This window comes from Lonchura striata, chromosome 1A (assembly GCF_050655825.1).
Source record: "Lonchura striata isolate lonStrDom1 chromosome 1A, ASM5065582v1, whole genome shotgun sequence".
NCBI classification, from domain to species: Eukaryota; Metazoa; Chordata; class Aves; order Passeriformes; family Estrildidae; genus Lonchura; species Lonchura striata.
The window spans coordinates 69,040,263-69,061,306 of NC_140741.1; the positions used below are offsets into that span (position 1 = coordinate 69,040,263).

Sequence of the window (21,044 nt, forward strand, 5' to 3'; positions counted from 1 at the left end):
GATTTTCTATCTTTTATATGGTACAGTATGCGTTAATTGTTTATAGTTTTCCCCCAATGCCTATTACCTATATGAAATGGTGCTTTTCTACTCTAAACCAATCTGTGAGTGCCAACATCACCAAGAACATGGAGGTAAGGAAGGAGAAAGAGGAAGGACAGGGCAGGCCCAGATCCCTCCATCTTAAAACCTCTGACCCCCATGTACAAAACAGAAACCCCCCTGTACAAGCATTAAAAAATTCTTCCCTCTATTTTGTAACTACTTCTACTAAAACATCTAAACTTTTTTGACTTCTTGTTCTTCCTGCAAGGTCGGTAAATCATTCCATGGTTCAAACCCAAAATCACAGCTGCTTCCAGCTGCCTGCCAGGGCCTCAAATGCTTCTGACCTGGGCCTGGCACCTCCAGAAATGTCTGAGGGACGTTTTGAGTTCCAACACCAAACTAGCCCCGACGTAACAGAGATTAACTCACAGTTGTCCAGCTGTGAGCAGGAACAGAGGAGACAATGCTCTCGGGCCCATGGTGTGAGTCCTGGGGTTGCCCTGTGCACAGAGGGGAATTGGACTCCGTGACCCTTGTGGGTCCCTTCCAAGCCAGGACATTCTCTGGCTCTGTGACTCCAAGTGGCACACGGACAGCAAATTCAGATCTGCCTGTTCTTGGCTGTGCAGGCAAAGCTGCAAGGTCACCATGGCAGTGCTGGGCTCTTGCCTTGTACCTCTGGTTCTCTCCCTTGGATTACCTAAGCAAAATGAGGGACAGCCAGGAAGAGGGAGATCAAAAGCATGAACTTGAGCCAAATCACAACTTGTGCTGATGTCACACTTTTGTCCTTGGTCTCAACACAAAATGAAGGTGAAGTGTCTCTTGCATATCCAGCAGTATTCCAGGAAAGCCCTTGGTGGCTGCTATCAGGCACGGAGTGTAGCTCAGAACCCTGCAGGGCCAGTGATTAACTCTGCTGAGGTCTGTAATGAAAAGCAAGGTTTTTTGTTCTGTCTCAGGAGAGCTGGATGCTCAGTGTGAACACTTTACTCCACCCAGCAGAGTTAATAACTGCATCCCAGCATTGCAAGAGAGCTACATGCTGTGCAGGAAACCTGAAAACTTAAAAGGCAAGGGCACTCATTTCTCGCCTACCACCATATATTTCTGTCCAATTTTGATATCCTCCTGACCCAGTTACCATAGTATTTGAGCTATTCATGCTTGTCAGTGTGTTGGACTTCAAAAATAAAAGGGCCTGAAGCTAAAAAAATTCTGGTTAAGTAACTGATGTTCATGGAAACAAAATTCTTTTGCCTCTAAGCCAAACTGCAGCAGAACAGGGATTTGAATCAGGTTTCCTGAGCAGAACTGATTTTTCTATTTTCTAACAAAAAGTAGAAAATTAAAATAACAATTAAAAAAACTTTAGGTCATTGTGCTGCCACATTATACCCAGTTAAAAACAGAATGCAAAATCAGAATACAAAATACAAAATAATTTTTAGAAATCACAGACATGATGCCCTGTGGTCTTTTACATACAAAAATTTATCTATACCTGTGATTCACAAGACGTATCCATGTAATTTCTTTTATTAAAGCAATTCTGTTTTCCATGAAATATTTATTCAGTCAATGAAAGAATGAAAAAAACCAACTGATATGAAGAAAGAATAAATTTTTCTAAAAATTATACTGAGCATCTTTACAGAACCAGTGTGCAACTGAGAGTGCAGCCAGCAGCAGATGTGGAAGACTGAGCATGCCCTTGTCAGCTGCATAAATTGCTTTTTACACTGGATGATTGAGTTTACTAAGTCATTGCTTGCCATGTGTTTCCTTTGATGAAGGCATCATATTTCTCTGGGTCACTGTTGCCATTAACCTAATGTATCTTTCAAAAAGCAGCTTTATGGTGCCCTGAGCAGAGATGCCACAGAGTATCTGAAACATGTTCCTGATGCCCAATGGATAATGTTAAAAAAGATGGGAAAAAGAGTCTGCTTTTAAATTAAAATCCACAAGACTTAAGCAGAATAGAGTAATATATTCTCTGCTCAAAGTACAAATACATTTGGAAACAGATTGTTATACTCAGCTTCAATTGTCTCCTAATACCACTAAAGCAATGCAAAACTGATGTACAAAATGTTCTATCATGTAAACAACTTTATCAGAATCTGGTCCTTATCCCTGGACACATAATGAATCCTGATCCAGAGCTCCTAGAAGTGAAGTATATTATAGTTAGAAATTATTCTGGGATTAGGTGAGAAATAATCTTGCTTTTAAATTCAGTTAATAAAAAAATTCTTCACCCAATATGTTCTTAGAATTCTTATTTTTAGTAATTAAAATGTGATTGACACAGAATTCTAATATGGTAGATTATCTCCTGTATTTAAAACTACATATATTTTCTTCATTAATGTCTGCTCCCATTATGTGAAAGCTTAAAGGATCAGACCTTAGCATTTCTTGCCAATAAAACACAAAAAATCCAAAGGCTCACTTTTTTCTACGGAGGTATTTTAATACCATTATAGCTGTATTAATTCACACTGCCATGCAAAGTGCTACTATGTGAGACCAGTGGCACAGAATCATAAAAAAAAAGAAAAAAGTCATGTATTTTATTCTGACACTTCTTAGAGAAGTGTAATCACCCGCCGTGCTCCCAGTGGGCAGCAAAGTGAAATCAGGTTTCTTCAGAGGATGCTTCAGCCTGAGGTCTGAGTTGCCATGTAAAGGTGCAAGCAGCACCTGCATCAGCTCTGCTGCTGACATAGGCAGTGACTTTTCATTGGCATCTTGGGGTGACATGGTCCAGACCAACACAAATTCTAATCCTGTGTTCTAATCCCCTTTTTGCTGTGCTGAAGTCAGTTGATTTTCCCCTCTCTTTTTCTTCCAGCATCTGCCAGCATGTACGTGCCAACCGTGTGCAACGGGAGGGAAGTTCTGGACTCCACCACTTCGTCTCTGTGATTGTGGCTCGTGGTTCAGTTCTTGAGTTTTTAGACTGTTAGGTAAAATTTTGCACATGTTGTGCACTCCAGAGAACACCAGAAAACAAAAGACATCCAAGCAAAATTAGTACCTTTTTTTAGAAACAGTGTAATAAATTATTTTTGAGGATTGTACAGTATATAGTGATGTTCTGGAACTTTTTAGACTGATTTTAGCCCTTCTGTTGTTAACAGTTGTAAAGGACATGTAAATAACCATGATTCAAAATGTGCATAGTCCTGCAGTAAGGGAGTGATTGTTGCAAGCACAGTTGCAATGTTAGGTGACTTCTTTCCTACGAATTTTTTTTGTAGCTCCTTGTTGTAATTAACTTAGACTGCATTTCTATGTTGTATATTACAGTTACCTTACGTGTAACAGATTGGTTTTCTCAGCACAAAACAGCAGTATTAATGTAAAGGCACCAATAATAAAAAGATAAAAGTTTTTCAGCATGGTTTCATTTTTGTTTCTTACTCTCTCAAGGTCATTACATTTTTCTAGAGAGGAGGTTAAGTAAAAAGGATAAAAAGTCTGGAGTGTGTGCACACAGGTATTTGGACATTGGTCAGTGCCTGCATTATAAAGTCCATATCACAATATATGTGCTTATGATTAATGTTTTTCAGTCACATAGAAATTCCTTCTTAAAAAACTCCCACATTATTAAAGCTTCTCAATTTCTTTTTCTGTTATTAAAATAGAGGGTAATTTTCAAAAGTGAAAATGTCTAATTTCATCTTAATGAGATACTAGCAAAAAATTGTTGACTCCTGGTTCACTCATTTGGCATGACTAAATGCTGTCATGCACAGAATAGATTGGTAGCATATAAAAACAAAGAAAATTTAGATTAGGTTGGAAGAAAAGCTGTCAGAAAATTAGCTAAGACTGTTTAATATTTCCAGACAAAACAAAGCTGGTTCAGCTTGTCTGCATCAATAGTAATTGGTAATTTACAGAAAGGTAATTGGAGCACCACAGAGACCAGAAAGTCAAAAAAGAGGAATGCAGGAGACATTTACACACTTCTCTGGGGTGACCTTTGCATTCAAACCAAATGCTTCAAGACATACATACCACCTACTTAGACAATTGCAAAATACCTTAAAAGTCTGGCTTTTGAATCTGCACTCTTAAAGCTGCCCTCACTCTATTGAAACATTCTGAAATCCTCTCTTCTGCCAGGTCTAAAAAGTCATTAAGGAAACAAACACACCTTTGATTAATGTGTCTGAGCATATTTACCTAAGGGCTTGTTCCCATTGATCTCATTCCAGCTGAGGTCAATAGCAAAATTCTCATTGACTTCAAAGGCAACACCAGCGAGGCTTGAAAGTCAGACACCATGGGTACAGAGTGTGGGATGTACATGTTCTCTGGAGCCCAATTCTTCTGCACTTGCAGATGTTTCCACACATTTCTGGTAAGCTGCAAGGGCTGAACTGGCAAAGGAAGTAGCTGTTATTTGGAATGCAAATATTAAAGATGCAGGTTCTTAAAATTCCTACTTATAGATGGATGCTTGTGTATTTTCTAAACATCCACATGTCCACCAGCAAAGACCACTTGATGGCAACACTTCCATGAGAGAGGCAGCCATTTAAGTCTCTGCATCGTGGAGCTGTCCAGAACAGGAATCCCTGTGACTTTACCCAGAATGGGCATAGATGAGCACACCCTACCTGCAGAGCTCTGCATTCAGCTTCGTCCTCTCCACAATCTGATGTTTCAGGCTTATTTCTCACCTTGATGACAGGGTGTCAAGTTTTGACAGCAGGCTTGGAGTCTTCCTTTCCAATCAAGACCTCTTAAAGCACCACGGGTTGGCTCATTTGACCTTGGTGTGCTCTTTTGTGGATTAAGAGGCTAGTCACATGTGACAAAAAGTCAGACATAATTCTGATGTCTCATCTTTATGGAGCTCATAAAATGCCCATGCCAATGAGAGTTTCTTCTCAATTTTTATGGAAAGCCACAATCAGGGTCAAATGCACCTCATCTAACACTCATTGTTTACAAGGACTAAGTAAATAGCTACATCTGAGATTGTCAGCCCCTCTCCCTTTGTACTCAGTGGAAGGAAGCAGCATAATTCCCCTGGTTCTCTCAGGCAGACACTTCAGGCAGGGATGAAACTCTCCAAATAAAGGCGAGTGCAGCTTACTCAGATCACAGAGTTTGCACTAAAAATTAAGGCATTGTGTCAGATGAATTCCAGCCCCAGAGTCGAAGTTGACATTACTGAAGTTAATTTGTAGCAGGTGAGGATCTCACTGTGCTGGCATTTTCATTCATTTTGGTGGCACTATTGAGAAAATGACCCAGTGTCTGTGTCTGAACACCTGCTATGAATACTTAGGTGGCTTGAAAGCCACTTGCATGTGGAGTTTTCATACAAAAAAATCCAACACCCAAAACACACAGAGCTCTGGACTTCCATCCCCACTGAATGCTCCTGACATTCTTGTCTTTATTTGGCTTTGTCTTGAAAGCCTTTCACTACTTTCCATTGGATGTCCGCAGATGCAGATTTTTTGGTATTGCCTGATGAAGTAATCCAGTTCCAAACCACAGCAGGACAGAAAAGGAAAATGACAAAGCAGAGGCTTTCCACACCATATGGGCATGAAAACCTTTTAAGAAAGGGAATTTTAGGGGTTTTTTTTATTTGCTGTTGTCTCACATCACTACTTTATTTTCTCTATTTATAACAGCTTATCGTTTTTGTACCTATTTATGTAAACCTTGAATTTAGAGTACAAACCTTTTCCAGTATCTTTATTTTCCCATTTTATTTAAAGATCTGAGCAGTTCACCACAAAGCAGAAGGGGTCCTATCACAGTTCCTCCCAAGTACCGAGACTGTGAGCCTTGAGAGTAATCACACTGCTCTGAACCCTGCACACTCGAGAGTAAAATGCTGAAATCAGAGAAAATGCTGTGAATGAGAGCAAGGCTTAACCCAGCATCTACAATACCTAACTGGAGGATGAAGAGAAGTTTAGTTTTTTACTCAGAAGTCATAAGTTCCAAGTACCTCAGCTCTCTGATAAAAATCACAGTTGCAGAAAGGTTTGTGAAAAACTGATCACTTTTTATTTATTATCAGAATAGAAAAATAAGACTCAAAAAGTTTACTGCAGGCCAATCTGAAATAAACAAGGTTTGTGAGTTTTTTCTCTTTGTTCATGGGTTTGGGTGTAGTTTCTGGTGGTTTGGTTTTTCTAGAAGAGTTATTTGGTTTTTAAATCTTCAAAGATTTTGAAAGCAAGGCCAAAGTCTACTGTGGAACACCAAAATATTTTTTTTCTTCAAGAGATTGTTTTTCTTTAATTAATTGAACACAGATGGTTTCACTCATAGCCAAACCAATTTAAAAATGAATTGTCATTTCAAATTGAAAAATCAAAATCTATTTAAAATATATTATGTTCCCCCAGAATTGAACAAATTCTGGAAATCAGAAAAAATATGTCCAAAATACCCTGACCACACCCAGAAATTTCAGCTCTGTTTAAGGAGATTTCCACTGCAATCTTTCAGCCAATTAGTACAACTAGAGTAAGGGGGATAAAAGCAAACCCTTAACTCATCACCACATGGAGTCTGATGTCCTTGGTGCCATTGCCTACTCATCGATGCCAGCAGTCTGCAAGACAAAGGGCAGCGCTGTTTGTCCAGAGCCACCTCAAAGCTTCCCAGCAACACAAACACAGGCAAAACTGAGCTTTCTTACTGCAACAAGAAAAGGCCAGGACCAGGCTGGATTGGTTCTGCAAAAGAAAAACTATGGGGTAGCAAATACACATCACAAAACCCTGCTGTGTCTTTTAGGTGCTGTTACAGCATCAGCCTCACAGTACATGGAACTTAGAGAATTCTTCCTGATGAGCTCCTGCTCTACAGATCCAGAGGAACAACCAAAACACAATGGCAGCCTAAAATCACCTCTGTTCTTGTGTCTCCCTTGTTCCTGCTGCATGAACTCAGTGTGGGCACCCCCAGACAGGTGACTGGGGATGTCACTGTACACTGTGACACACACTGCATGTTCTAGGATGAGCTGACTTCCTTTTATTTCTATTCCTCTCCCCTTATATCTTACCAAAGCAGCACAATTCAAAAGTCTTCAGCAAGAAATAAAAACAAGGGAATTCAATGAATGTAGCACATAAGGGGAAAAACTAAGAGAGAACACCATCAAAGACAAGCAGAACTTCGTAAGAGTTCTCTTGAGGTTATCACTGAGAAGAGAAGACTCTGGGGACACCTCATTGCAGCCTTCCAGTACCTAAGGGGGGCTTATAAAAAAGTTACTTTTTATATGGGCAGATAATAACAGAACAAAAGTGAATGGTTTCAAACCAAAACAAGGGATATTTAGATTACATGCTAAGAGAAAACACTCTGAAGGTGGTGAGGGTCTGGAATGTGCTTCCCAGAGAAGTTGTCAAACATTATTTACAATTGCTATTTAAGTCCAACCAGCAGCACTCCTTGCTGAGGAGGAAATCCCCACTGGTGTGTCAGCATGAATTATAGCTGTTTCTACATTTACATTGAAGCATCTGTGTTGGTCACTGCTGGAGAAGATTCAACAACCACTGGCTCCTAAATGGTGACATCTGCTGCTATCTGATCCTCATTAAGTACCTTGATTTTACAGGTACTACTGGCTCTGGAAGGATAAAACCTGCAAACTTTCCCCTCTACTATCAAAGAATCCCAGAACCCATTTCTCAAAAAGCAAATAGCAAAATCCATTTTTTGAACAAAGATTATAGACCACTGAAGCTACTCAGTAATTTCCCTCTGTGGCTCTAAGACAGTTTTCCCCAAACTTTAATCAATTGTATTCTGTATTACAAACACCAACTAACACAATCAGAACCAAGCCAGAACATATTCTTTGTGCATTTTCCCCCTAGCACACACTGCCAAAGCTGAGACAATGACATTCTGCTAATTTGCCAATAATTTATACAGACACCACTAAAATGTGCTTAATCCTCAAAGAGATTCAGTTGCCTAACTCCAGATTTCAAAGAAAAGCATGCAAATGCAGCAACAAAATGTATTCCGTTTAATCAAGTGAACACATAACAGACTGAGTCACATTGTTTTGTGGCATCAAATAACAGTTTTCTAATGTGATTCCATGTGGAAGAAAAGGGGGAGGTTGCTGTAAGTATATTTTGGCAGAACACTAGAAGAGGTCACACACAGCTGACTTTTTAGTGAACTATTAAAGGTTTCCAAAATTTGTCCCTTATGGGAAAATGGAAACTTCCCCTCTCTACTACATCTTTAACAGAAAAAAAATTAATAGCAGAAATCAGCTCAAATATTTCAGTTTACGCTTGCTTAATTCTTGGAAAATGCAGTTTTCTTATTTTAAGGTAAGTAAATTCTACAGTATTGGTTTGTGTCCCACTGTGTTAGCACTGCACCAGATACACCCACCATTAGACTGCCTGGGAGAATTTTCAACAACATAATGATAAACCATTTGGAAGCAGAGCTGAGAAGAGTCATACAGCAAAGTCTGTCACAGCTGTCAAAAAATTCCATTCCATTTTATTTGGAAAATATAATGGAAAGAGGAGGGAACCCAATGAAACCAGTGCAGTATTAAGTCAAAATAAATATAGTTCATAAAAATTAAGGCATTTCTGCATTACAGGGATATGGGTCCAGTAATAAAAAAAGAAATGGTGTTCTAGAGAATGAGCTGTAATTATGGCTGAGAAAACATATGGAGAGAGAAGGGGAAAAATTAAAGGAGATGTAGACAAATACAACTTGATGGCAGTGAAAAGCTCTACTCATTACTGAAGACCAGCAATACTCAGGAAAGGCTGCAGTGCCACCAAACATCTCAAGTCCAAAATTTCAAATATATTTTTACTTTATTTTATGAATGTCCATCAGATATATATCTTTGATGCTACAACACACTAGTTGAATAAAAATCAACAACATAAAACCCTTCATCATAAAAGATTCAAGAAGTGAAATCCCAAAGCCATTACCATTTACTCCATGAGCATATCATCTTTGACAACCATATATAAATGACATCATGACAACAAATACAGTGTACAATAATAAGTGTGCAATGGTACAAAATATACAAAAAGGAATGTGTATTTAATATACATTCAACATTACCCCATAAAAATCTTTGTTGGGAAAGTGAAGTGCCTTTTCAAGACCAACAGAAAACATACACCACTTCAGTTAAGATGCCTGAAGGAACTCCCATCAAGAGAGTAAAGTGTGTGTTCTTTGACTGAAACTATAAAATAACAGAGCTGAATTTTCCTGAATGAAAAACAAATCTAAATTTCATAAAATTTTCGCTCACATCTAGAGTATAATAAAATATTTAGAGTGCAGAAAATTCAGTTTAATTTAAATTTTACTTAAAAGTGGGCCCTCTTTTATTGATAGACCTAGCTCAGTCATATAAAATCAAAAATCTATATTCCTTATAGTAAAAAGACTATTTCTGCCCATATCTCTTTTCTGGTTTTGATGCATTCCACAATTCACATGAATTTGCTGTAATGGAAATATGAGTCAGACCAGAGGTCAATACAAGAATTGTTACTCATTTTCTCTGGCTCTATACAAGTCTTACATAATTTTACTCAAATATTTTTTGCCTAAGTTTCAGATTCCTTTGAGTTTGACCTCAGAGGGAATTTCAGGAAATTATCACTGTGATATTATGAAGATCACATGCTTATAATGTGGCTGATTTAATGGAAAAGTCCACCTAGCCTCCAGCTTCCAAGGCACCATTTGTGCCTTTCCTCCAGAGCTGCTACTTGCACTGACACAGGATGCATTTAGATCCTGTGCAAGTACATAAACCATGCTCAGCTCTGCTGGACATCCATCTATTCCCCCATCCATCATCCATCCATCCATCCCACTTCCTCGCGTGGGCCCAGGAATAAAGAGGCTGAATATTTCTAACAAGTGTCCCAACTGACGGAGCTGATCCCTGATTCCCAAAAGCAGAGATTTTTGCTCCAGAGTTCAGGTTTTGCTGGTTCCCAGCCCTGGGAAAAGTGACATTTACATAGCTCAAGGGAGAACACTGAATCTGGAAAAGACCTCTCTTGAAAGGACAAGCTTCCACAGACAGGGACAAGTGCAACTTGTACTGTAGGTACCACTTTACTTCTCTATAAAGAGTTTGAATCTGCTACTGCCTACAAACTCATGGGCCCAGACCCATAATTCACACAACAGCTGTAACCAAGTTTAAATTTAATAGCACTAGGCCATGACTTAGGCACCAGAATGGGTTCAATTTGCAGGTGCAACACAATTCCTCTTGCATCAGAGGTCAACACAGACCATCCAGACCTTCAAAGCATTAAAATCAAAAGTATTTTCCGAAGTTCAAAACTCACCCAAGGCTCATTCCGAGTACCATTCACAATTTTGATTTCAAGAAAGACTCACAGTTATGCGAGTAAACAACACACAACCTTTGCAGGAGGTTGCAGGCCTCTCTGAAAATAATCTCTTAGGAATATACACAGGAGTGAGAAGGAAACAAAAAGTACCTATAAATCATATGGCATGCCTGAGTGTTGCCCAGGTGAATGCAAAAGATTCATGTTATTTGCAGTATGTATATCTCTTCCTGAGTTGAATTTCATTCCCAGTATGGAATCCAAGAATCTGCTTTTTTTGGCAAGGTACTCAATCACTTGGTAAGGCAATCCAATTTTCTGGTTTGCTTCTTGTCTTCTTTCCTCCTAAAAGGTCAAGCATTTCTCACCAAGATCACCAATATAAATGTGTGCCAGAATATGTTTAAAATATAGTCCTGTAAAAATAGAAATTAGGTTTGTTCCTTTGAAGGCAGCATTAATTCTTCATATATTCTGGGATCTTGAAGATTTCAGCTGAACAGATTCAAAATTATCTTCCTTTTCCTGCAATGGAAAGAGAAGTTCCCATCAACTGGATTTCCTCAAAATCTCTCCAGCAGTCAGCACAATCACTTCTCCTCTCAATATCCTTTGCCAAAATCTTCACTTTAATATTACTACAGTATTTAAGCGCAAGGTTTGACCCTTTAATATTTAATAACATTGATAATCCTGTAAAAATTTGCAAAACAAATAAAAATATGCTATAGCTATTGTTCATGGTACTTACTTAAGAGGGTGGAGGGAAAGTCTGCATTTCATATTCAGAGAATAGGACAGGTAGTCTGAGCTGGGGAATTGCAAGTTAGCCATTTGTATGGTTATTATCATATATTAATGTGTTTCCTTGAAGCATAGCACGTGAGTGTGAACACCACTGCCTTGCTCCTGGATTCCAATCACACCACCTTCTCTGGGAGACCCACAAGCCAAAATATTAATTTCCATCTTAAAAATCAGGGCCAGAGGGTTGAGTTTTCTCTGTTTCCATTTGCTGGTTGACAGCCTTGGCCATTTGGTCAGCAAACATCAGGGCGAGTGAGAAATGTGGACATACCAACCCAAATAGTCTGCAAACTGTCTTGAACTACCTTCATAATCTGATTTTTAAAGCCATCTCACACAGATCAGGACAGCCTGGTGCAGACATGAGAAAGAAGGGGAGAAATTGTCCTATGCTAATGTAGTGAAAAATCCATGTTCTGAAGAGTGTGGTGTTGTTGTGCTGGAGACAACAGACAGAACTAGAACAGCTCCCAATCTGAAACAGGTTTGTAATTATTTGGCTTATATCTTCTCATGAAAAATAAGTCATCCCTTTCTATATTACAGGCCTAGCCCTCAATCCCTTGGGTACTCAAACCCACTGACACCTTTATGACATGTTGACAGAAATGCCATAGCCTGAAGCTTGAACATATAGTTAGGCTACTGCAGATTTTCTTTCTCTCTCATTTTATGTTTCTCCTTTTCCTTCCCTATTTTCCTCCACATATTTTTCTGTATTTGACATGCATATGTAACAGGACATTAATTTCTTCATCTTTTGCATAAATTAAAAGCAATGCCTATAACATCTGTTTTCGATAAATATAAATTAAATCTGAGTTATCTGCAGGGGTACAGGACACAGAGCTGAGTAAGCTAATGAGGTACTGAGAGTCGAATTTACCAGCTATTGTTATCTAGCAGTAAAAAAAGGAACAAGCTTAGAAATATCTGACAAGCTAGTTGAAAATGGAGAGAACACTCAGGAGGACTGCTACAGTGGATATAAGAACATTAAAAAAATACAAGTAGGCATTCAAGTTGTCTGAATACTGAAGTACTAAAGCTTAATTCTATTTTTGCAACATCACCAGAAAATTTTATGTGATTTAATTTTATTTACATCTTCAATATTCTCAATATTGAATTAAGAATTAATATTGAATTTATGCCCCTTTCCACAAGGAACAATATTGATTTTGCAGGACAAATAGTCAGGCTGGGGTCAAGGGAAAATTTTGCACATTATCTGTGCAATGGTAACTTCTAGGAGGGATATCTGAGGAGCAGGTAGCATGGCAAGAGGACACCAGTCAAATAAAAAAAGTAAAAGAATGAAGAGAAGATAATAATAATGGAAAAGAAAGACACTACACAAGTTTAATTATACTGCATTCACTCACAGAAAGAAAAAAACAAAAGGTATACAAGAAAAATATTTTTTATTATAAGCTTTTAGAAGACTTTCTAAGAAGCTGACTTCAACAAAACTGTTTGAAAGGGAAAATGTCATTTGCCTTTATCCTGATCATAACAGATGCCCCCACTTGAATTCCTTAAAGACAACACTACCCTTCCCATAGCACAGATTTCAGAGCATTTAGAACAAAGACCAAGGAGCTTTTGGGATCTACCATGACGGCTCTCTGTGGCTCCTATCAAGAAATGTTCAAAGGACACCAAAGACTTTGGTGCTGTCAATTCAGACATGCAACAATCCACATCACATCCACTGTAGAAAAAAATGTTTTTTTGGTGTTGCTTCCCACTGAAATGGAGGAGGCTGCTGTGCTGGGCAACAGGATGAAGCTGATACTTCAACTTAATCCTACTCAAAATTATTATTCTCAAGGCAGCCATGAAGCCAGCCCAGGTGAGCTGCAAGCAGCTGGTTTGTGCCCATGTTGCCAGTGTTAATTTTCTATATCTCTAATAGCTGTGTTTGCCTCAGCAATGGATGTGCCTGGGAGGATTCCAGACAAAAAAGGTTCACTCTGACATTAACTGTTTTTTCCTGGTGTCATCCACGCAACAAAAAATGCTACTGACACCTCTCTGCGCAGGAAGGAGCATTTACCCAAAACCCCACAAAATTTCTTAATTTTATCCAGACTGTGGATTTCAGCAGATCACCATGGACTGGATGAGGCGTGCGTGGGAGGCTGCACTGCTGTGAAATTAGCATCAAAGGCTCATCACATCCAGTAATAAATAAAGGTAATAATTATTAGTAGTATTAATATTGGTAATTACTACTCACCTTTGTTGCCAAGGATTTGAGCTTCCCCAGCAGTGACTGCTTATTTGAATATACAATTTCTTCTTCATTATCTTCTCCTTCCATTATAGCACAGCTGTCAGCAGCTGGCAGTTCACACTCTTTTGAGTTTGTTGTCATCACTAATTTGGAATATTTATACTCCAGCCTGAAGATATAAAGCCACACATGAATAGATTTTTTCATAGGATGTCCCATACCCAGGGGTTTTGTAATTTAGATTGTCTGCAGTCCTCCCACATAGTTATTTCTGAGGTAGTGGAAATTAGATACTTTTCAATCATTAAAAATATATAACCAAAATAGTATTAACAATACACTGAGCTCTTGCTCTCCAATTAGTCCTTCATCCTTATAAAAGAACCATGTTTTCCCAGAAGACCAAGGGGAGGTCAAGAGGGCTTCCTGCAGGAGGGCTTCCTGAAGAAGTGGTAGTTGGGCAACAACCAAAATAGAACTAAGTAATATGGTCAAGAACCTAATTTTTTACCAAACTGAAAGGGCCTAATTAGACTAAAGATACCCTTTTGGTCTTCAGAACTTGAAAAGGCCATGTTGCTTCAGAAACTCAAGTAAAGCTAAAACTTTCAAGGGTTAAAAAGACAGTTCTTATTGGGAAATTACACCATTTCAAATTACTGTGGATGTTCCGTACTTTCCTCACCAAAATTTTTTATTGCCACCATTGACATAAGAAACATCAACTTGGTGTATGAATGGATTGATCCTACAAAGCACTGCTCATCAAGAGTGTCATGAAGTCAGATGCAGGAAAAGTCACTCCATCAAGCTTTTAGCTAATTTTTATATAGAACATAATTTGCAATACTTACTTCTGGTTCTTCTTCCAAAAGTAGCAAGTCAAGGCTATGAGCAGAACAGCTGTGAAAGCACCAACACCAGCTCCAACTTTAAGCCAAAAATCCACTGTTTCACAGGGGCTGGTCCTTTTTTCTGGCAAGGGAACTCCTTTAATGCAATGCTTTGGCTCATTCCATACATATAAGGTTTCCTTTCAAACAGAAAACACCAAAAAGTGGTGAGCTGCTTGCAGGAAAAGAGAGATCTGTTTAAACTTATAGAAAACAAGCTGTTCTGAGGTAGAAAGGTAAAGGAAAGCAAACCAAAACACATCCTTCAGATTTTCAGACTTTAGGTTTTCAGTTATATTGTCTAATCAGTCCTCCCCTTGCTTGTGCCTGCAGATTCAGGCATGGCAAAGGATTTCTTCCCCTGTACAGGTCTCCATGTGACACAATATGGGCTGGTGCCTGCACAGGATCTGTTGATCAACAGCACAGTTTGAACATGTGGAAGGACTTTCTAATATATGACTAGAGAATGCAGCAGCAAAAACATTGCAAACAAGTAGGATGAATTTATGAACTGACATTTGGAAACCTTTCCCAGCCTGCCCCTGATGTTTATGGCTATGAAACAACTTAAGTCTTTTGGGCACTCCATGCTTCAGAAATAACTGTCCTGAATGTCTGAAGGCATTGAAAGTTCACATCTTTGCTCACACAGCTGGTCAGCACAAACCAGCTCTCTGGCAGGAACCTGCCACTGACAAATCATTCCTGAGTGTCAACACAGCTCCTCCCTCAGCTTGCATCCCAGCCAGCTCAGAGCCTGGGCTGAGATCTTCCAACCCTCTTACATATCAATTTGCACACCAAATCTCAACAAGAGTCCAAGTTGCACCCAAATGAGCCCATCTGACTTCGAGACACGGGCCCTGTACCTGAAATCCTTTTTTGCAGGCTCCCTCAATCTCATGGTAGTCCTGCTCTGTGCAGAGAGGACAAGCTTCTGCACTTTCCCATAGGAAGTAGAAAGTGCACCCATCACAGGTGCCTGCAGGGCAGGAGCTGCAAGGAGAGCAGAGCTCAGTTATCAGTTATGAAAGAAACACTCTGGGGTGTTCATCCTCATCCACATTCTGCTGCTGAAGATTGGGAATGGGAAATATGAGAAATGGGTAAACATTCATCAAGTTAGCAGATGGGAGACTCTGGGGGAAGATTTTTTTCCCAGTTTGTAAAATGCTTTCTCAAGTGAAAACAGGTGTTGAGCTGTTAAAGATCTAAAGGGAGAGGGAGAGGGAGAGGAAGAGGGAGGGAGGAGTGTCACTACACCAGCTTTTCACCAGCCCAGCTAGCCCAGCACACTCCTCCATCACTGTTCTCCTGCACAGGGTGGCTGTTCCACCTGAATGCTGCTATCTGGTTCCTGCCATTGTTCTAATGATGTCTGGGTGATTTAGTCCATATGGAATGGACTTGGCCTGTCAGGGTTAATTACTAGAAGGATGTTCACCAAGGATGTTCACCAGTTAATGAAGAGATAACAGCTTCTCTTACTCCAAGAGATACTAATAGCCTATTTTGCATTCAGGCTGCAGAAGTTGTACTGGCAGTGGCAGGACAGTCACATAGATTTTGTTACTGACAATCACATCAGGTCTAACAGCAGCAATGGCCAAAGGCCATGCAATAAGTTTGGTCATGTAAATATGAAATATATTCATGCAGAAAAAAAATTGATTTAAAATTGTGTTGTTCTAGATATCCTGATATCCTGATCTGAAGCACTGAAAAATCCCCAACCCTAAAAGCCCATTCTGGCTTATCCAGATTTGAATACCTGACAACAGGTATATTCCTCTGTGAATTATGGAGCATTTTTCAAACCTACATGGCAATAGCACTGACAGACATTTCTCCTCAACTGCTTTCATCTTATATTGTAGACTCATGTGATACTAAACACCAACCCTGAAGGATCAAGGGGTTACATTATTTGACATATTTCTGATACCTCACCATGTGAAAACAGCTGACTGCTGAGCTAATCAAAGGGGGAAAGGAAAGGAGAAGTCTACATGAACTGAGATAAGGTACATATGTCAGCTGTGTGCCATTTTTGCCCATGCTCACACTTTCAAAAGCCAGGTGGGTTGTTCCTCCCTCACTACTGCTGCTTTATCACAGTTCACATCGTGTTTATCCTGTGGCACTGGAAGAACAACTGAAGAATTTTCATGCAGAAGCTGATAGTGGCTTACTGCCCAGCATAATTTGTAGCAGAACAGGTCCCTCAGAAACTGGGGAAAGCATCTCCAAAGGTGTTCAAATATCAATCTTTTCATCCATCACCATAAAGGAGACTCTGCCTTCAGGCAAGCACAGTTACTGTGTCATGAAAGGGACAGGGATCAAAGGATCCCACACTTCTCACACTGGTCTCTTTTGGGAAGAGGACTCAGCTTTTAGGAAGGAAGACGAGTGAGAGCTATCAGCAGATTTGTAGTAACATCCAGACAGACTAGAATGGGCCTTGATAACCAGGAGGGTTTTCAGAGTTGAAGGAAGCTTCTGAAAAATCACAGTGTGTTGCTAAAGAGTAATAGAATTGAGTATTTTGCTTTTTTCTCTGCAATTTTTCAATCATGTTTATGCCTTAAGTTATGTTTATGCAGGCATAAACAGGATTTTGGAAGACAGAAACTTTTTAAAGTCCCCCAAATCAGACTGAAGAGTAAAAAAGTCAGGTAAATTAAACACAACTGGTACAAGGCAGCCAGGATATAGCAGTGAAACACATAAATAAATCTATCCCAAACATAAAATAGACAATCAGAGCTCACATAAGCATTGCAATAGCAGATTTCAAAGTTCCTAGAATAAGTTAGCTTTTTCCAAAAAAGCAATTTTCACTAACCATTGCTGTAGACCAAAGAAGAAAAACTACCTCTCAAAGCCTCAACTAGGCAGTTTAATCAGAAGGCTAAATATTAAAATAAGGAACTGAAATAAAGGAGAAGTGAAGACAAGTAAACATCACTTCATTTTCTTTTGCATTTAAGCTCAGAACAATCTGACACAGAGCCTAAACACAGATCAGTTGGTCTGGAAGTTGATGGACACCTAGGAAAAACAAGTGACTGATGAGGGAGAAAATACTCCTCATTGCTATTATATTGCTATTGCAAAGATTACCTGAGGAGCAAAGGCTTTTTGGTCCTAGTAAGACACAAAGACTGAAATACCTGGGCACAGAAAGCTCTCCTTGGTCTGGCTTGTTGGGGTTGCATCTCATTGTCACAACAGTTGCACGGCCATTTTCACAGGAGGTTGTCACTGTTGAAGACCTAATGTCAAAGAAGAGGAGAAAAGCAACATATTTCCACTGCATTAAATGGATATTACTGTTTCATAGGTCTGTAAATAAACACTCATGCAGCTGCAATACTAACAAAATACCCTTTACAACAATGTTTTGACTTTGCCAGGTGAAAAAAACAAAACAAAAAAAAAAAAAAAAAAACAAACAAAAAAACAAAACAAAACAAAAAAAAAACCTACAGAATCAGGGTAGGTCTCACCAATTTATCTGAATCTCAAAGTGCTCTGAGATGCTACTCAGGGAATTGCTCTGGTTTTCTAGCTAGTTTGGAATCTGCTGCATCCAGGAGTGAACTTTCCCACAAAACAGAATAGGAAGACTGAAAAGGAGAATCACAGGTGCTGTGGTTGGTGTGTTACTCTGCTGGACAGTTTCACTCCCAGCCTAGCAATCTAAGAACCAAACTGTCCTGAAATAGCACAGAGCAAAGGAGATTTAAAAAAAAAAAAAATCTTTCTCCAGCATGACAGACACTGTAAGCCAAGTTTATGATTTGCTCAAAGTAGGGTCTCAGAATGCAGAATCACATACATAATTTAAGTATTCATATTAGCATAAAGTGCTAAAATCCAAAATCCTATATTCAATTAAGTCCCAGCTTAGAAACACAGCTGACATGAAGACCAGCATGTAAACATCTGAATTGAGCTGATCTTTGAGCTACTTCCTACCCAAACTGAGGCATTCTTTTTATGGAGAAGAGTGAAGAATGGGAAAAGCATACAAGTAACTGTGCATGTTAAAACAATTACTTTTAATGTTGATTAATCCTTTTTTGTAGCATCAAAGTAAACACAAATGAAAGTGAAGGAAAATATGCAACCAGAAGTGGATATTTTTAAGACATATATGAGAAAATACAGAAGGTAACAGAACACTGAAAGTGGCATCTGGATGAATCAAAGCTCTGGGATCACTTCCTATGGATCAAACCTAATTCAGATTTGAGTAAAGACTGTTTGCTGATTTCATTAGATGATCTTCAACCTGTCAATCAATATCAGGTAGATACTGATTAAAGTGGCAAAGATTAAAGGTGGATTATAGATATCCCCTCACAGTTTTACTTTCCTCTAAACAAATTAAGTCATCTGACATAGCAATAAGCAGCATTTTTTTACCTACTTGTAAAAGAAATGAACATCCAGTGTTTTGCTTGGAGAGGGAGGAAACATATCTGCCTTGATGCTGATATTTTCCAGCACTGTTTCAACAGTAGCTCCTAAAGCATGAGAAATGTAAAAAAAAGAAGTAAATATTAATGGATTTTTGAGGGGTCTATGTGTAATATTTTCTCAGTCTGAAAGGTGTAAATCTTGCTTAGTAGCATTTAATGGCATTGCTGTACATTACACACACCTTTTTCTAACTGAACTTTGCAGATATGTATGTTCCTCATAGTCTGATTTCCTCATGTAGACATAGCAAAAATTTAAAAATTACTAAAACACCCATGTAAATATTTATTACTCTCTTATATTAATTTAAAGCAATCACTGGATATTGAAGAAACATAAAATAATTTAAGCTGGCAAAAGGCTACTGAAGATATCTGATGGAACCACTCAGAGCATATGCCTTGAGTGTATAACCCTCACACATCAAAACCATGTAGTGACCTGGGCAATTTGCAGTACTTTGAGAGATGAAATAACAAGACTCAGAAGGATTATGGAATCATAGGCAAGCCTTGATGGCACATTTTGGAACAAATGTCAGACTGGTGTATGAACAACATGGATTTTGGGCAAAAGCTGAAAAGGAGGAAAATGCAAGTAAATCAAAGTTCTTAGAGATCCTTCCAACCCCATTGACCAAATAAGACAGAAAATATTGGTGCTCCACTGTAACATTTCAGAAGAGGGAGTTGTACAAAGTGGGCTGCCTCCTCCTAGGGAGTTAAAAATTGACAGAACAAGAAGTGGTGGTGGTCAGAAACTGGTGAAAAGACTGAAGAAAAGAAGATTTCCACTTGTTCTTGAAACAGTTCACAGAATCACAGACTCATAGAATGGTTTGGGTTGGAAGCAACCATAAAGATCATCTTGTTCCAAACTCCCTGCCATGGGCAGGGACACCTTTCACTAGACCAGGCTGCTCTAATCTCCATTCAACCTCTCTTTGAACAGTTCCAGGAATGGGGCCACCACAACTTCTCTGAGCTACCTGTGCCATTGTCTCACTACCCTCACAGGGAAGAATTTCTTCCTAATATCTAATTTAAACCTACTCTCTTTAAATTTGAAGGCATTCCCCCTTGTTCTGTCAAAAAAAAACCCTCTCTAGCTCTCCTGCAGACCCTTTAGGTACTGAAAGATGCTCTAAAAGCTCCTTGAAGCCTTCTCCTCTCCAGGCTGAACAATCCCAGTTCTCTCAGCCTGTCACCCAGGAGGGGTGATCAACCCTTGACCATGTTTTGGCCTCCTCTGGACTCACTTCAGCAGGTTCACATCCTTGTTATGTTAAGAAAGGCAAACTTCAACCATTTTAAAATTTAGCAACAGATTTTAAAAAGGCACCAGAAGAGCTTGGCATCTTTTCTTTGTATTAGGAAAAAGTCAGCACTATCTCCTTGTTTTTCAAGACAATGACTGTCCTCATTCCTCTAGTGGCAGGAGACAATATTGGCATTTACTGGCATGAATGTTTGTGAATTAGAAACCCATACCTAAGAGTGACCTTTAACAGAGCATTTGATGACAGTGAATTGCCAAAAGACTCACTGAGAGATGATATGGTGACCCGAATTACAAAGTGTTTGTCACATGAGACAAAATAATGGTAATGGAAGATGGGTTTCAGTTCATGGACAGATGCACAATGACAGAAATTCAACAAGAATTTATGGAGAACCTCTTTTGTTGAACAAATCTGATCTCATTCCTTGAGTGCTGATGAACTTGGTTGCTAAAGAAATGTATGTAAATTTAGCAAGTATTTCACTAATTACCACATGAGGTTCTAATTAAAAAGTTAGCAGTGTACTATCAATTAAGTGCACACTCTGCATTAAAAACTATTTAGCTAAGTCATTATAAAATTATCTGGCCATGGGAAATTGTCATCAAACGTGGGAATGTCTCCAGGCTTCTCTAGGTATCAAAATTGGAGTGTGAAAATGCAAGATTAACATCAGGGATCTGCAAGTAACAATATAATCTGTACTGGTAAAGCATGTAGATGAGACAAAGATTAAGTTAATTAAAAATAAAATACAGAGTAACTTGGTTGCTTGGTTTACTTAGTAAGATGGTCCCAAAAAATTTCAATATAAGATATATATATATATGTATGTATATATAATAATAATACAAGTGCAGCAATAATTCAAGGCCAGTCTTAAGAAAGAG

At 38.9% G+C, this 21,044-nt stretch overlaps 2 protein-coding genes across 5 annotated transcripts in view; one reads left to right on the forward strand and one right to left on the reverse strand.

The window, feature by feature from the left end:
• GRM3 (glutamate metabotropic receptor 3) overlaps nucleotides 1-3,455 on the forward strand; it is a 102,596-nt gene extending 99,141 nt beyond the window's left edge. For all 4 annotated transcript variants that reach the window (XM_031506931.3, XM_021531030.4, XM_021531034.4 and 1 more), the window contains one exon: nucleotides 2,909-3,455. In XM_031506931.3, coding sequence (XP_031362791.1) covers nucleotides 2,909-2,982 — 74 coding nt within the window. In that variant the 3' untranslated portion in view covers nucleotides 2,983-3,455. The remainder of the gene's footprint in view (nucleotides 1-2,908) is intronic.
• A 5,106-nt stretch (nucleotides 3,456-8,561) lies between these two features.
• The window catches only part of ELAPOR2 (endosome-lysosome associated apoptosis and autophagy regulator family member 2), a 95,174-nt gene continuing 82,691 nt past the window's right edge, over nucleotides 8,562-21,044 (reverse strand). The window contains exons 17-22 of the mRNA XM_021531029.4: nucleotides 18,820-18,916; nucleotides 17,558-17,659; nucleotides 15,251-15,377; nucleotides 14,340-14,518; nucleotides 13,489-13,654; nucleotides 8,562-10,964 (exon numbers count right to left, since the gene is read on the reverse strand). Of these exons, the coding sequence (XP_021386704.2) occupies nucleotides 10,905-10,964; nucleotides 13,489-13,654; nucleotides 14,340-14,518; nucleotides 15,251-15,377; nucleotides 17,558-17,659; nucleotides 18,820-18,916 (731 nt within the window). The 3' untranslated portion in view covers nucleotides 8,562-10,904. The remainder of the gene's footprint in view (nucleotides 10,965-13,488; nucleotides 13,655-14,339; nucleotides 14,519-15,250; nucleotides 15,378-17,557; nucleotides 17,660-18,819; nucleotides 18,917-21,044) is intronic.